Genomic DNA, 16453 nt, shown 5'->3' with positions numbered 1-16453 from the left:
CCATAAAATATCAGGATGTGTAACAATAGGAGAATTAAACAAATCAATTATAATTCACTATACACATTAAATGATGTACCTTAAGGTCACTCCTGACGGAATCCAATTTTCAAAGTCCTCGCGTTTTCAAGGGCACACCATTCGATACGGAAGCAACGCACAACTGTCATTTTTATTTTTTCAGCTTTGCTGCGTCGCAGCATACGTGAAAAAATGACAGTTGTGTGTTGCTTCCGTATCAAATGGTGTGCCCTTGAAAACGCGAGTACTTTGAAAATTGGATTTCGTCAGGAATCACCTTAAGTCTCAAGAATTGAAAATAAATTAAGAAAAAACAAAATAAAGATCACAAAGAAGCAATGAATGACATGAAGTTGTTGGAGAAGATAGAAGCCAAAATATTGGCAGATGCACAACGTAATTTATATATTTATTTATAAATGCAGTGCTTAAGTGCTCATAAAAAAATGCATTAATCTTAAAAAAGGAGTTAAGTGGTCACCCTGTAAATAGTAAATTAAACTTTAAAGCAGACTTATTAGTAAGGAAAGGAATGATGTAAGTACCGACAATTCGTGGAAAAACGGAATTATTTGTAACCTCGGCATACTTTCTGGGAGATGCTGATGATGTGCCTCCAGCAGAAGTAACCGTTTTTATTTCTTATTGCCGAAAGCAAAATAAAGCTTTCATTATTGGTTGTAACGCAAACACTTATCACACAATATGGGCTCGTTCCTTGGCTCGTTCGAATATCAACAAAATAGGTGAGCTTATGTTAGACTACATCGCAAAAAACGAAGAATATATATGTAACAGGGAAAATAAACCAACCTTTTCATATGCCATCAGGCTACAAGTTCTTGATTTAACTTTGTGTAGTCACACAAATTCGGAAAAAATCTATAACTCAAATTTAATAAAAGAGCCGGAAACGCGAGCACCTCTTTAAACTCTTGTTATGGACTTGAAGAAAGTTTAAAGCAACTTTCCTGCTTGATACTGCAACCTTTTCAAGGCTTAACAGCTAAGGAACGTTCTTCAAATAAAGACGTTCCTTAGTGGAATACCAATCTGCTAAAGATGCGAAAAAACCCGGAAACTCTTTTACAGGGCTTTATGTGAATTGATGATAGAACACGGGAAGTGTTTTTTCATCATTACTTCTAATGTTTCATAAGTTGTCTTGGTTAAAGAACCATCATCTTTTTTAATGGTCCCAAGACCATTTGTGTGATCTTTGCCAAGGACTTTCTGCAGTCTGGCAGCAACTGGAGTACTTTCAATGTTTTCACAAGTGTGCCTCCAGTTTATCCTTTTTTTAGATCTACAAATTTCTCTATCGTAAGTAGTGAGGGAATCTCTGTATTGATCCCACTGTTGTGTGCGTTTACACTTTGTTACCGAATATGGTACCAATGGACAAACACTGCACTGGCACAATTGCATAAATTTAAATTTGGCATACTTTGCTATTAGAAGACGAGCTCGGTAGTCTAGTGGCTACCGCTTCTGCCTCATAAGCAGGAGGTCGTGGGTTCAATTCCAGGCTCGCCCTATTCCTACTTTGTATTGTTATCTTAGTTCTTTCTGTGTTTCACGTTCTACCAAAATAATTCCTACTGTTATAACCTTCCACACAATCCCAAACCTCCCGTGGCACCTATGAGAGGTCGTAGAGTTCTCTGCACCTTTCTTAAGTATGTGTCCAACTACCCATCTACCCATTTCTCAGCATTCGCAAGGACGTGACCAGGACAGATCTCGACTATTGGAGAGTGCATTACTTCCATCTAAGAGATAGTGATTAGACCCAAATCAATATCTGTGGTAACGGATGAAAGTGATGCTACTCTCATACAATAGTCTTGGCTTGTACCACCTACGAATTTGTGCGAATTGCTTAATGCTAATGCTAATGCTAATTTGGCCTACTTTGCTATTAGAAGTGCAAATACTTTCCTATCCCCTTTCCCACTTTTCACCCGAGTCAAAAGAAGAAGGCAACACTATATCCGCTGCCGAAGCCCAACAGCGAGAAGAGAAAAAACGAGGATCCGAGCAGGTCGAGATGAACTGATCGAGGAGTCGTGTTAAGATAGTCGTCAAGAATAGACTCACGGACTGTGCAAATTCCCGTAGAAGAGATTGCTCCTTACTCACATGGTACGGTGATCGAGTGCGGCTTTGTGTGGCCGAGTAGTGCAATCATCAGAGAGTTAAATTCCCGGAAAAAAAACCGGGAGACCGACAAAGAAAACCTCGCGCGTCGTTAAGTGGTGCCGAATATGCCAAGCAGAAGCCTCGACAAAGCCCTCGTCCTCGTGGTTTACCACTGCGGCCTTGCCGGGTGTTCCCGCCACGTAGCCACGATCCGGTCCCTTCTACTTCTTCTTATTGGCATTACATCCCCACACTGGGACAAAGCCGCCTTGCAGCTTAGTGTTCATTAAGCATTTCCACAGTTATTAGCTGCGGGGTTTCTAACCCAGGTTACTATTTTTGCATTCGTATATCAAGAGGCTAGCACGATGATACTTAAGCACAGGGAAGTCGATACAATTTCCAATCCGAAAATTGCCTAGACCGGCACCGGGAATCGAACCCAGACACCCTCGGCATGGTCTTCCTTTGTAGCCGGGTGTCTTACCGCACGATCCGGTCCCGTCGACAGCGAATCTACCAAGAAGAAGCCTCGACGAGCAAAGCACTTTTAACCACTAAAACCACGCCGGTCGTTCCCTCCGCAAAGCTACGATCCAGTCCCGCCGACCGCCGGCCCGCTGGAAAAAAAATCCTCGGCAAAAGCAAAGCCCTTGCCCACGTGTTCAACCTTTACGGCCGCGCTTGCTGTTCGCTGTTTACAAGCCTCAACGATTTTCAAAGCCCTCGTCCCCGTGTTAACTATTACGACAACGCCGATTGGTCATCCTGAGAAGCTACGATCCGGTTAAGTCGGCCACCAAGCTGCCGAGAATAAGCCTCGACTAATAGCAAAGCCTTCGTCCCTTATCGTCACTTATCATTATGATCAACCCTTACAGCAACTCGGCCGTACGAAAACCATTTTTTTGTTAAATAAATTAGACTAAATACTTCGTAATTGCTTCATCCCGAGCAAATGCGTACTTTTAAAGAAGGAGTCATCTACTCTTTTGCCTTATTCCAGGCAAATGCATACTTTTAAAGAAGGAGTCATCTATTTTGTTGCTTCATCCCGGGCAAATGCGTACTTTTAAAGAAGGAGCCATTTACTCTTCTGCCTTTTTTCCTGGCAAATGCATACTTATGAAGAAGTAGTTATCTACTCGTTTACCTTTTTCCGGAAACGCATACTTTTAAAGCAGAAGTCATCTGCTCTTTTGCATTATCCCGGGCAAATGCGTACTTTTAACGAAGGAGTCATCTACTCTTTTGCATTATCCCGGGCAAATGCATACTTTAAAAAAATGAGTGATTTACTCTTTTACCTTTTCCGGACTAATGCATATTTTTGAAGAAGTAGTTATCTACTCGTTTGCCTTTTTCCGGGCAAACGTATACTTTTAAAGAAGGAGTCATCTACTCTTTTGTCTTATTCCAGGTAAATACATACACTCAGCGAACTGGACTATCGAAATTCATAACTGGCGCCTTATGAATATTCGACCGATTATTTCACCAGCAGTACTTCTTATACGCAGTTACCTTCCGACTATTCAAGCGTCGATGGGCGTGTGATCTATATATCGGCCTCCCAACCCCGACGTCCGTGGTTCGAATACAGTCTGCCGCACTTCACTTTTTTTAAATGAAAATCATCATTTATAAGGCAACATATTGAAATTCATACCGATTCCTTGTGGCAAATTTTCATAAGGCGTTTGATTGAAAATCATACGTCCATTTTCCTCAGTGTACTTCTAAAAATGGAAATCATATATTCTTACGACCCATTGCATTTCATACTCTTTTCAACGATTATGCCAAATGGTATTATGCCATATGGGCTTCCCCCAATATGAACAACGAGTATAATGGATTATATGCTCCTTCGTATTATATGTGAGCCCTAACAAACATATCAAAAGGGCTCCATTCCGGGAAAATGCGTGCTTTAAAGTAAGGCAGCATATGTCGTTTTGCCTTATTCCGGGCAAATGCGTACTTCAATATAAGTATTTTTGCATAGAAATATAGTATCTAGTATTTTTAGTTTTTTTTAGTATCTAGTAACATAGTTTCTTGGACTGATACCTTTTTCTGGGGAACGGGTCATTCTGGGTTTTTGATTTCTGGGGAATGGGTCATTTTTTTTTTATTCCTTCCTTTATTTGTTAGGCACTCTGTGTTACTTAACCGCTACTGTGCCGAGATCTACTGTGGTATTTTGCCGTACAGAATCCACACAGAATCTATTTTTAGATTTACATTGCTCATCATTGTTGTCGTTGCCAGTCCGTCTCATCGTGAGTCCATTGTGTCCGTTTGTCCATGTCGTGCTTCCAATTCCGTTGCATTGTTCGGTTGCCATTAAGCCGGGTCCGTTGGAGGAATGCCTCCGAGAAGATCAATTTGTCAGTCGTCATCAGGCAGCCGTACGGTATGACGCGTTCCCCAATACGCTACCGCATGGGCTGCGCATCCCGCGACTGACGAGGGTTTGGTGGAGGGGCTGGGAATCGAACCCATGATCATCCGCTTGTGAGGCGAGAAATGGGTCATTCGGGTTTTTTTTTCTGGGGAATGGGTTATTCTGGGGATTTTTTTTCGGGGGAGAATTGGTCGTTCTGTTAAATGGAATTCTGGGAAATATCATTCTGGGGAACTGATTCTGGGAATTGGTATTCTGGGCATTGACATACAATCGCTTTACTGTTGTATATCCACAGTCAGGCGAGTGCACATTGTTTATTAAACGAGAGGATCAACACTCTATGCCCCCAACAACGGGCTGGGCGGATTTGTATAGAGTGCGAATCAATTACACTCTGCTGTGCCAAAGGCTTGCTTGGCTAAAGCATTTGATGAGTTTGATTGCCCTACGCATGTCGTCGCGTGTACTCAGACGACTAATGACGGTGGAAGACCAACACTTGATTACAATTAATTGCATATTATTCGGCAACTCGGCCGTACGAAAACCATTTTTTTTGTTAAATATCTTGGCTGTGCTTATCCGTTTAAACGCATTCTATAATGAAAATAACCGCAAAGTTACGAGCAGCGCAAAACTAGGTGCGTGCACGGGGCTAAGCCGATATTTGGAACTGAGCGTTACGATCTTCTTCTTCTTCTTATTGGCATTACATCCCCACACTGGGACAGAGCCGCCTCACAGATTAGAGTTCATTAAGCACTTCCACAGTTATTAAATGCGAGGTTTCTAAGCCAAGTTACCATTTTTGCATCCGTATATCATGAGGCTAACACGATGATACTTTTATGCCCAGGGAAGTCGAGACAATTTCCAATCCGAAAATTGCCTAGACCGGCACCGGGAATCGAACCCAGCCACCCTCAGCATGGTCTTGCTTTGTAGCCGCGCGTCTTACCGCACTGCTAAGGAAGGCCCCTAAGCGTTACGATCCATACAAAAAAATTGAACCTTCCATTAGCGTTACGTAACTTGTGAAAGAACCCAAAGTAGAAGGGAGCAAGCCAAACCAATGCATTAATGAACCGAAAGTTATCACAAGCGAGATTGGAGCCCAATTCGCTTTCTCATTGGATTGGATTCCAATTCGCTTGGAGCCCAATTCGCTTTCTCATTTTTGTGACATTTTTCAGCAGGATAGATGTAAAAAAAATTACTAAAATTAAGGCAAAATTGTTAATTAAGGACAAACTTTTCGGAATCCAATATTTTTCACCTCGCATTTTCAATGGCACCATTATCAATTCTGAAGCAACGAGCAGCAGTCAACTTTTTATAACGCAGAGGAGGTTGGTTTTCGGATTCTGATGGCTTTTCTGCAAACGTGATCTTTGAGTGGTCCTGCTGTGTAAGGGTTATCACGCCTATCTAGAGAGTTGAAGGTTCGAGTCTCTCCAAGACACGTGGATGTAGTATCAAATGTAGTATCAATTTGTCCATTTCGGAAACGTGCGCTGTGCATATGCACAACCAAGATATTTAACAATAAATGATTCGTACCGAAAAAAATGCAATTATTTTCAAAATTATCCGTTTCGCGAAAGTTATTGATATAGGAGGATATTGTTATTTATGGAACGTAATTCGTAAATGGAAAATTAGTTGATAAATTGTAGTTATCTAATTATCTTATTGTTATCAGGGCCGGATTTAGCGGGGGGCCGTGGCCCCGGGCCCCACAAATCTTATGTACCAAAACAAACCTTTTTTTGTACATTTTAGGGCCCCCACAAGCTTTCGGCCCGGGGCCCCCTTCCGGCCAAATCCGGCCCTGATTGTTGTCATCCAAACAATAACACTGTAGTTTGAATTAAAAGAAAGTTTTATTATCTTCAATGAATTGCATATCAACGATTCAATCAAAATACATTTGAAATTGCTAGTTTTTAAGTGCATTTAGATGTTTGTTTTCCGCTCGAACATCTTGTAATTATTAATGTAAGACCGTTTCTAAGGTAGTAACATAGTTCAACTTACTTAATCTTCCTTATCGATATACCTTAACTTCCATCTTATCTATCCGTTGAGTTGATCCAAATATTTTGTTTATTTTTTTTTTCACTTTGTATGAAATTGATTGCAGTGACTCGTTCAGTTAGTTTCAAAACTTGCTTTATGCTTTATTTCTTATCTATCGATGAAATCAAAAATTCTACTTAACTAAGGTTTGGTGAAATTTCATATGAGGGATCCGTATCTAGTTTTGTAATCAACTTTACACTTTGAGAGTGTTTGTGAGAGGACGAAATAGTTAACTAGTTTTATGTTAATACGGTTTTGAGAACAAAGATTAGATGCACGTTTTCTTCTTAGAAAATATGTTTAGTGATTGCTTGAAAAAGTGTTTTGACCATTCATTGTTTGATTCAGTTAGGTATGGTGAATTTCAAATATTTTGTTTCTGGTGATGGCTGCATACTGTTAAACATGAGGACTTGAAACTTGCAATTTAAAATTAGTGTTGCATTTTCACAATTATATCACATGTTTTTTTTTGTAAAAAATAGTTTTTTTTAGATAAATAGATTTTAAATAGATAAATAAACTATGTAAATATTTTGTTTTACATTCATTCGTTTGTTTTATTTTATGATAGTTGGCGACATGCAACATAAGAGATATTATGTGTTTCCTTGTTTTGCTTCCCTTAAATGGATAGTAAGCCTATAATTGTCAGCATTATGGAGTTCTATTTTTGCCTAACCAACTGTGTCTTATGATAGAAGATTGCTGTCTCATTTAGCTTTATTTAATGTTTAATTTCGCGTGCTGTCGATTATAGGTCCACTTGCCAAATTTGTATGTTTAGTTGTTAATAATCATCTATATTTCGAAGGTTGATTTAATATTTGAAGTTACAATAATGTTACAATAATTCATACTATTCTTTCATACATTTGCAAAACGATGTATAACACAATATTTTTGAGGACAAACATTTGGTTTTCGTAAACTATCTATTAAGATGCTCTTATCAAATAAGCAACTCGTGTTAGTGTATTTCCATTTTCTCTTTGAGTTCTTGTTTCGGTCACACTTTATTGAAAAATATTGTTATTGTGGTTTCATTACTACAGAAATATGCAACAATCAATATATAAAAATGTTGTATTTAGATTAAAAGATTCAAGTGTTTTTTTTCAACTCAGTTGTAACTTCGAGAATCTGTGTTCATAGCTGTTTAGCTGAATTTTTTTAAGGGTAAGGACATTTGAAGGTTTTTCCCTTAAATACAATGTCTTAGGAGAAGTTTTATGATCGTTGATCTATACTGTTATTCTGAAGTATTACTGTTGCGTATATGGGCTAGAAGAATCGGATGAATGTTGTCATCAGAGAAAAAGTAGAATCACAAAAAAATTCCACGGCAAGGCTACTTTTTCTCTGATGACAGCATTCTTCGGTTCTCCTAGCTCATTGACTTCTCCAAAATAGAAAAGTGTGTGTGATTTCGCTGTGTTTGTGATGTTACCACCCACTTTTTTTATACATACTACAGAGCGATATCAGTTTTGGTGATTTAGGTTTTGGAGAACTCAATGTACTTTCTAAAATGTTCATTACTCATAAAACCAAATACAGATAACTTTTATTGATTGAAAACTCAAGTCATTTTGAATTTACAGGTAAATTAACATCTGTCAATAACTGTGGATCGAGGTTTCGACATTCCAACATGAAAATTTTGTATTAATTAATCAAGCTTGTACTTTATACAATCAGTGCGGTATACAATCCGTTGCTATAAGCTTTGAAATATTTTATTCTCTTCTAGTTTTCGTTGATCAACAATAATGGTAGTAAAATACTGTGTGATTAGAACAGAGAATGGCAGCTTAGTTCACTACACTCTCTTCGAAGAAATTCAGGCTCAAGTAGGGGAACAGACGGCTTTGGCAGGTTTTGTTCTATTATTGGCAGGGGGGTTTTTGTCGACCGAATTTTATGAAATTTGGCTACAATATTCTTTGATATGCAAAGAATGTTTGGGCCAAATTTGAGCATAATCAGTCATGAAAAACCCCCCTGCCAATAATAGAACAAAACTTGCCAAAGCCGTCATTACCCCTAACACATTTAGGTTTTGCCTTTCTCGTACAACAAATTTGTACCGAAAGGCTATAATTTCACTGCCAAATCAAACATTTGATAAAAAAGGCTCGAAGACCCATAGTGTTATATACCAATCGAATCAGCTCGAAGAACTGAGCATACTAAGTCACACTAAGTCAAATTCAACGAGAAAGGCCAGGGGATAAATTTATGTCATGCCTTTCTCGTACACCAAGGTGTAACCAAAAGGCTATATATTCATTTCAAAGACGATTAGATAACGATAGTGGGCTCAGATACCCATAGTGTTATATACCAATCGACTCAGCTTGACGAATTGGGATGATGTCTGTGTGTCCTGTCTCATTGTTTGCTATTGAAAATTAGCAAGGACCATCGGATCATGGGATCAGGAGTTATGGACAAAATAGATTTTTATACAAAAAAAAAACACTAGAAAAATCTAACTCTTTTTTTTAGTATATCTAATGCGCGAGAAAGGCATAAACACCACTAGATAGACCAAGGTGACCGTTGTTTAAGAGATGACCGATACGCCGCAATAAATAGAATTCACGTTTATACGTTTAGTACGCGAATTAGGTTTATTTTATAAGTAGTGTAACGAAAGATAAATGATGAGCGTAGTCGAATACCTTCGTTGAAATTACATGTGTGAATAGTCGAAATCAACTAGTCTCACGCCAATCTACTCGTAATATAAGCAATAAGAATACATGAGTTGCAGAATATATGTTTATGTATTATTGCAAACAAATTAACCAAGCAATTAACACCCATTTGATGAGCAATTCTTTTAATTCACAATGATTTTTCCTGTTCCCACCAAATAAGAAAATAAGTTTAATTATTATCAGACACATTGGATATGATACAACGCATGGCAATAGTTTAGTTTTCAAAGGTAGAAACTGGAAGATGACGTCGGTTCCGGGGTAGCCGCACTCGCTGGCTGTGTAAAATCGACGAAGATGATTGTGCGGTTGGTGTGCAAGGAGACTGGCGATTGGCGGCCCGAGCGACCTGGAATACAATATAACATTCGGGTTTGCTCCGGACAACACGAAGGGTTCGACCATCATAGATACATAAATAGATCGAAATAGGTCGCTTACATGTATATTTTTTATAGTTTTATATATGGGTATAGCAGGCCTTGGAACAGACGGACGAGAGACAAAAGTTTGAAGAAAAAAACGTGGAAGAGATAAAAGGTCGAAGGAACAAAATTTAAAAATCTTCAGTTCTGTACACAAAATATATGACAACAAGTTTGAAAACATGCTTCTAAACCAAAATCTAGCGTATAATAGTTTCCAGTGATTTCTTCTTCTTTATTTCATGGACAGTTTATTAATAAATTTACTGCAGGGGAAGAGGCCGCAAAACGGCCCCATATTTTAGTTTTCTTGTCTTTAGATACATTGATCAAAAAGACATCTTAAAACCTGGCCTACTGTCACCCCAGTGACGATACCTAAATTATTGTTTTGCTTTGTATTGTTCTCAAGGCTATAGTTGTTCGATTTTAATTAATTTTGTTTTTCGACCTCTTGTCCTTTTGTCGTTTTGCCTTTTCGACCTTTAGTTCTTTGAGCTTTTGTCATAGATTCGTACACGGAAGAAATAAACTACCCAATAGTGAGTTTAATTCACCCAACCCCGAACATCCGTACGGGAAGCCAAAATTGAGTAAGTAGGGTCGAAGTAGTCTGCCTTTACTCCCATGTTAAAAAAGTATCCAACGGAAAATTAAATTACCCAAATATAAGTTTAATTCACTCAATTTCGACCTCAGGTAATAAAACTCAAAATTGGCTTCCCGTATTAAACTGGCGTCGTTGGATTGTTTGGCTCTTTTGTTTTTGACAACAGAAGAAAGAGTGGATGAAAGAGAAGAGAAAAATTAGCTCAAAAATAAGTTACTCAACGCTGGGTACTTTTTTTCTTCCGTGTACGGCAAACCATTCTGAACTTAAGCATTCAGTACACTGTTTGTCTAATCGGCAAATGTTTGTCATAGCATGTTTTAACAAAATTTGACGTTTGCTGATTATTTGACATGTGCCAGTACACGATGAGCAAATATTTGAATCTAACCTATTTGTCAAATATTATGTGTAAATTGTTGGGAGAGCTACGCAGCAATCAAATTATACAAGAACTTCGCCAGAATGTCCGCTGACAAACTGACAAAAGCATTTTTGTATGTTTGCGTCAAAATATTGTATTGGTAATAATACCTGAATATTTCACGAAGAAACCTTTTGTTTGCATCTGAAAATCAACACAAAAGTCCTTTCTGCATATTAAAATGAAAGTGATTCAATTGAACAAAGTGAGTGCAATGCAGAGATTCAATGGCGAGTGTCGTTTTCTCAACAAACAAATTTGTATTCATCACATTCCAAAGTGGCCGCGAAATTGGTTAATATAGGTATTGTAACCAATTTTTTTTTTCAAGTTGTTATATTTCACTATAGTTTCTATTTTCTTGCTGTCAACATACTTTGAGTAATATCTATTTGCATTTTAATAATCAATTTACACTTGTCATAAGACGAGCTTGTACAATCCTATTTAATTTCACCACTTAACTCGTCTTATGACAAGTGACGACATTCCACTCAAAAGCTCAAAATAATTTTCTTAAATCAATTTACAGATATGTTTATCGATTTAATGAAATTTGTTCAATATTTCCTTTTTTTAGTTGCTCCTGCAGACATACTCTTTGGTATTTAGCGTTGATCGATTTGCTTGCAAACGCCGATCACCATATCTTGAAATTGGTCACCCTAATAGCGAAATAAAAATATACGTGTCCAATTATTTTCGGAGAGGATAGATTTTACCCAAAAGAGCATGAATCGGAAAGATCATGTATCGGTTTCACATAGAATTGCTATAAAGTTTAACAGATATGTTGTAATAGTGTAGTCGTACTTGAATCTTATTTCTTCTATGTGAGCAAACTTGCATAAGGTAACATTGTACAAAAAAGTAAATTATCCAACTGAATTATACACGCACGATAACTGAGCAATTCAATAGAAAATTGAACATTGTGGAGTGAAAAAGATAATCCGAACACATTTTATCTAGGTTATGGCATTTGGGAACATTCATAAATTACGTAATGGCTGGGTTTGATTCCCGGTCCGGTCTAGGAAATTTTCGAGTTGGAAATTGACTCGACTTCCCTGGGCATAAAAGTATCATAGTATTAGCCTCACGATATATGAAAATAATAACTTGGCTTAGAAACCTCGCAGTAAATAACTGTGGAAGTGCTTCATGAACACTAAGTTGCGAGGCGGCAATGTCCCAGTGGTGAATGTAATGCTAATGAAGCTAAATTACGTAACGCTTAGATGGGGAATGTTTCCGTCCATCAAACATGCAAGTAAAGATTCAAAAGCGTTTTTTTTTTGTGAATGCCGCTGGGTTTGATGAATATTAGAGTGGGACGCAGTTGTATGAAAAAAAAAACAAACTTCGTACAATCAAGTGAGATCAAGGTTTTTCTGACTCGTTTTGGGACCCAAATAAACTATGCAAAAAATGGGCTCGATTTGTTGCATCTCCGCTTTCCGCATCGCGTTTGAATTTTATATTGCGATTAGTATGCTGCCGTTCTACGCATAATTGTCCCATGTTACCTTTGATGAAAAATCTCAAACTCGAGTCAATTTGTCCCACTGAAAAAATTAAGTTGTTGTTTGATGATAATAAAGACTAAAAACCGGTTAAATAAATAGTGATTCGGTACATGTCCTGGAAAAGTGTTGCCTATGCTTATAATATTCCAAAAATATTTGTTAAATTTTAAGATCCAATCGATTCTGAAATCAGTGGGACAATTTGACTTGAGTTTGTTTTTTTTCATCAAAGGTAACATGGGACAGTTATGCGTAGAACGGCAGTATGGGAAAACATACTTTTTGCATTTTTTTCTCCTGTCGGCTTCATTTATCGCTAATCACGTCACTCAATACGCTTGCATATAGTCTGAAGGATTGCGAACGACTTTGCTGAAGAAGTTACATTGCTGGCACGTATACAAAAAATGTTATAACGCTTCGAAGCTAGATTGTTTGAATCGTCTGCGAGAAAGCAATCTTTCTGCCAGCACTACCGGTCAGCCTATGGATGTTAGAAGGCAAAACCCTTCTCCCTTCTTGTCCGGATTTTTACATTGAGAAATGATTCCGCATAACTCCAATTAACTCCACAGCCCTATAAGATCAATAATTTTAAAATAACGCTCAGCTAAATTATTGGCCCACCTAGTTCGGCATTGCTGGCACGGTTTTTGGCATATTTAGTTTATACAAGCAAATTTCGAAGCATCCTAACTTTTTTTGCAGAACTTCCAGCAACGTACCTCCTTCAGCAAAGTTCTTCGTCATTCTTTGCGTTATACTCTAACGTATTGAGCCACTTGGTTTACTATTAACTAAAACCTCTAGGAGTAAAAATGCATAAATGTACGTTTTCCCTTACTAATTCCCATACAAACTTTATACGCGATGCGGAAAGCGAGGAAGCAACCAATCGGGCTCAAATTCTGCACAGTTGTTCGGGACCCCGAATGGGTTTGAAATACTATTGATTTGAAAAAGTAACCATGATGCCCCACTCTAATGAATATGTACATAGGAAAATTATATGAGTGTATGGGCGAAGGCATAAACGCATAATCGTTGTACATCATGATTCATGACCAATGCTACAGTTCGTAAACGTAGTTTCACATTCACGTAGTTTCTTTTTTCTCTTATTATCATTTGTATATTATTTCTAGAACAATTGCTAAATTGGTGTCGCAAAATTATGTTTTCTTATCTAAGTAATTGTGAAAATATCTAATTTTATTGGTTGCACGGGATTGTAATCATCTTCGTGATGTTGCTCTAAATTTCTAGTTTTACGCTATGCTCATTATTTGTTTTCAACATGTTTAAATCTAAAAGATGCACTTTTGGCATAGCAGAAGAGTACTGTTTGTTAAATTGTATCAATTTTGAATGTTTTGTTATATTTCCTTTACGTTGATGTTTCTTTGCATTTAGTTATCTTTTTAATTCCATTCTCGAATGCATCAGTTTTCAGAAAATATACGATACATTATTGCGATTTTGTATTGTATTAGAGTTTTCGATTATAAATTTAATTCTACTATTTTTATCGCTTGGTAAAAATTTTATAGGTTATTCTCGATAGTTTTAGCTAAGAATTCAATGATTTACCAACGGCACAATAAGTACACGTTGCTAGAAATCACAAAATGGACGGTATCGTGTATTCAAACACACATCAGCTGGTCCGTTCAAACTATGTAAATACGTTTTTGGATACACGGTACCTTCTCTTAACGTGTGTATGTGTGTGTACAACTACAAGAAATCACAGTCCTAAATATGTGTAGTGTAATTTAAGCAAACCTAAACTCATCAAATTCCGTATCCTCGATTTCCTAAACTGGTTGCTTTATTTTTAACGTTCCAGTACACGTTCATATTTTGCTACTGTAAGCTTTTGATTTAGTAATGTTCTTAAAGATAGCAATCACAAAGCTGTAAACAAATTACAAACAAACAACTTCGTATAAAAAAAAACTTTGATACAGTCATACAATCAATTATTTAATTACATAACTTCAAATTTGATTCAAACATTATATTAGAGGCATTCATTGCTTCATGTGACAAAAAGGAAATATATTTTTAATAAAAAGATTCTTCTAAACAATAACACTGCATTGAATTTGCTTTTGTTTTCTAATATGCCATGCTGATTCGACGACTTCTCATTCCTCCTCTAGCGATACCGCCTTGCGATATACTGCGCCCGATCTTTCCTTCACTGCCTTTCCGTTCACGAGCCTTACGTAGCATATCTGATGTACTGGGCTTACGATTTTCCAGGACTGAGCCACACGATGATTGTTGCACACTGCTTTTCCTGCTACTGTTGTGGCTGCCCAGAATATCGGATGTTGATGAACGACGGATGTTCCCGGTGCTTACAGACAAATATACTGAGCTGCCATGTGGTGATTGTGTCAACTCCTGATAGTTAGTTTGTGTACTCAAATATTGTGAGCTAGTAGTATCGAAACTTCTTCGATGTTGCGAGCCGCCAGGCGATTGAGCATAGGTTAGAAGCAGCTTCTGAGATTCATCGTTTTCAACAGTTTCCACTTTCAGATATGGCGCACGAAGGATACAGGTGGCTTTCTGCGATGAAGTCGATTCGTTTCGATTTTTGTCAGCATTGTTTTTCTGTCCTTTGAGGGACGAATAAATCGACTTCAGGCTAATATCCAATGATTTGAAACTTATCAAACTTGAATTACGACGAATTTTAACTTTGTTGTGTTTTGAATTTTCTTCTCGCTCGTTAGTGTTTGTTATCATTGCATCAATTGACTTATTGCGATCTAATTGGCGTGCACCTTTATTATCTTTGGTTGAATTATTGTTTGTTTTAGTATTAGTCGAATTACTATCTAAGCGAGTAGTAGACAAAAGTGAAATTTCTAAGTTACTAGTAGATTCGGACACTTTTGCATATTTTACCGTATCCTTCCTGGAATTGGCTTTGGGATTTTCAGAATATTTCAAGGATTTTAAGGAAAATTTGTTACTGTCTAAATTCCCCTGTTGTCACTGAATTTCACAAAAACTAATCTTTTGAGATTCTTTTTGATCATCACCCATGCTGATGTCTTCTTCTTTTGGAGACTCTGCCCCACAAGGCACTCCTGTTGAGCTAGGAGGCCCCGGGGGGCAGGCTGATTGTCACCGAAGCGCCAGTGTTGAAATTGGAGGGGGTCTTACAGGTTTGTTATCCAAAATACGTTCGATTTCCAACATTACGCCCGTCGAAAGTCGTGGTAACAGCTAGAATTAAAAATAAAATTGTATACATTTTCTGAAAACATAATATTTAAACACTCCTATGTTCAAAATTAAATGCCTTTTCGTAAATTTAAGAGCCAAAACAGAGGTGACGCCCTACTCGATATAAAACAAGTTGTTTTTCAATACATATTTGTGCTTATTCTGCGTCTCGAATAACTCAAGAATTGTCGATTTCGACACGCCTCACGTTTGAAACCCGTATAATTCAAATGGGAGGTATCGACAATTCAGTACCAAATTTTCAAAACGACTTATCTGCTTTTGTAAACAAAGATTCAAACGTCGATTTTACGAATCTGATAGCACTCCGACGCAAACCAACACCATCAACAGGTAGCTGAAGGCTTCACCTACGTGTTGATGGTGTTGATTTGCGTGGGAGTGGTATCAGATTCGTCAAATCGACGTCTGAATCTTTGTTTACAAAAGCAGATAAGTCGTTTTGAAAATTTGGTACTGAATTGTCACTTCATTCGAAACGTCTCGTCTTATACAAGATGCAGAATAAGGTACACTGGGGGAAGTGGAAAAAGGGGCATTAAAATACATCGACTTCATAGGTGTTAACCTCATCACCCGTCGATCGCAAGCCATGACAGGAACCTAACGGTCTATATCAGTAACTCACGTGCAAAGACAATATCGTATGGACCGCGATTACCTCTATATTTACATACTGAGCTGAGTGTATATAATTAAGAGTGGCGACACTGTTGGAATTGGAACAAGAATTCATTTGTAATTCCCATAATCGTGCTTTAAACGAGCAGGAGACCTGTCTAATGCGGCACATGTCGCCACTCTTAATTACATA

At 37.7% G+C, this 16453-nt stretch overlaps 1 protein-coding gene across 4 annotated transcripts in view; it reads right to left on the bottom strand.

The window, feature by feature from the left end:
* Positions 1 to 6440: 6440 nt before the first annotated feature.
* Positions 6441 to 16453, bottom strand: part of LOC134226785 (voltage-gated potassium channel subunit beta-2) — a 73659-nt gene continuing 63646 nt past the window's right edge. For all 4 annotated transcript variants that reach the window (XM_062707771.1, XM_062707770.1, XM_062707772.1 and 1 more), the window contains one exon: positions 6441 to 15618. In XM_062707771.1, the coding sequence (XP_062563755.1) occupies positions 15517 to 15618 (102 nt within the window). In that variant the 3' untranslated portion in view covers positions 6441 to 15516. The remainder of the gene's footprint in view (positions 15619 to 16453) is intronic.

Source organism: Armigeres subalbatus, chromosome 3 (assembly GCF_024139115.2).
Source record: "Armigeres subalbatus isolate Guangzhou_Male chromosome 3, GZ_Asu_2, whole genome shotgun sequence".
NCBI classification, from domain to species: domain Eukaryota; kingdom Metazoa; phylum Arthropoda; class Insecta; order Diptera; family Culicidae; genus Armigeres; species Armigeres subalbatus.
This window is presented reverse-complemented; position numbering and strand designations above follow the sequence as displayed.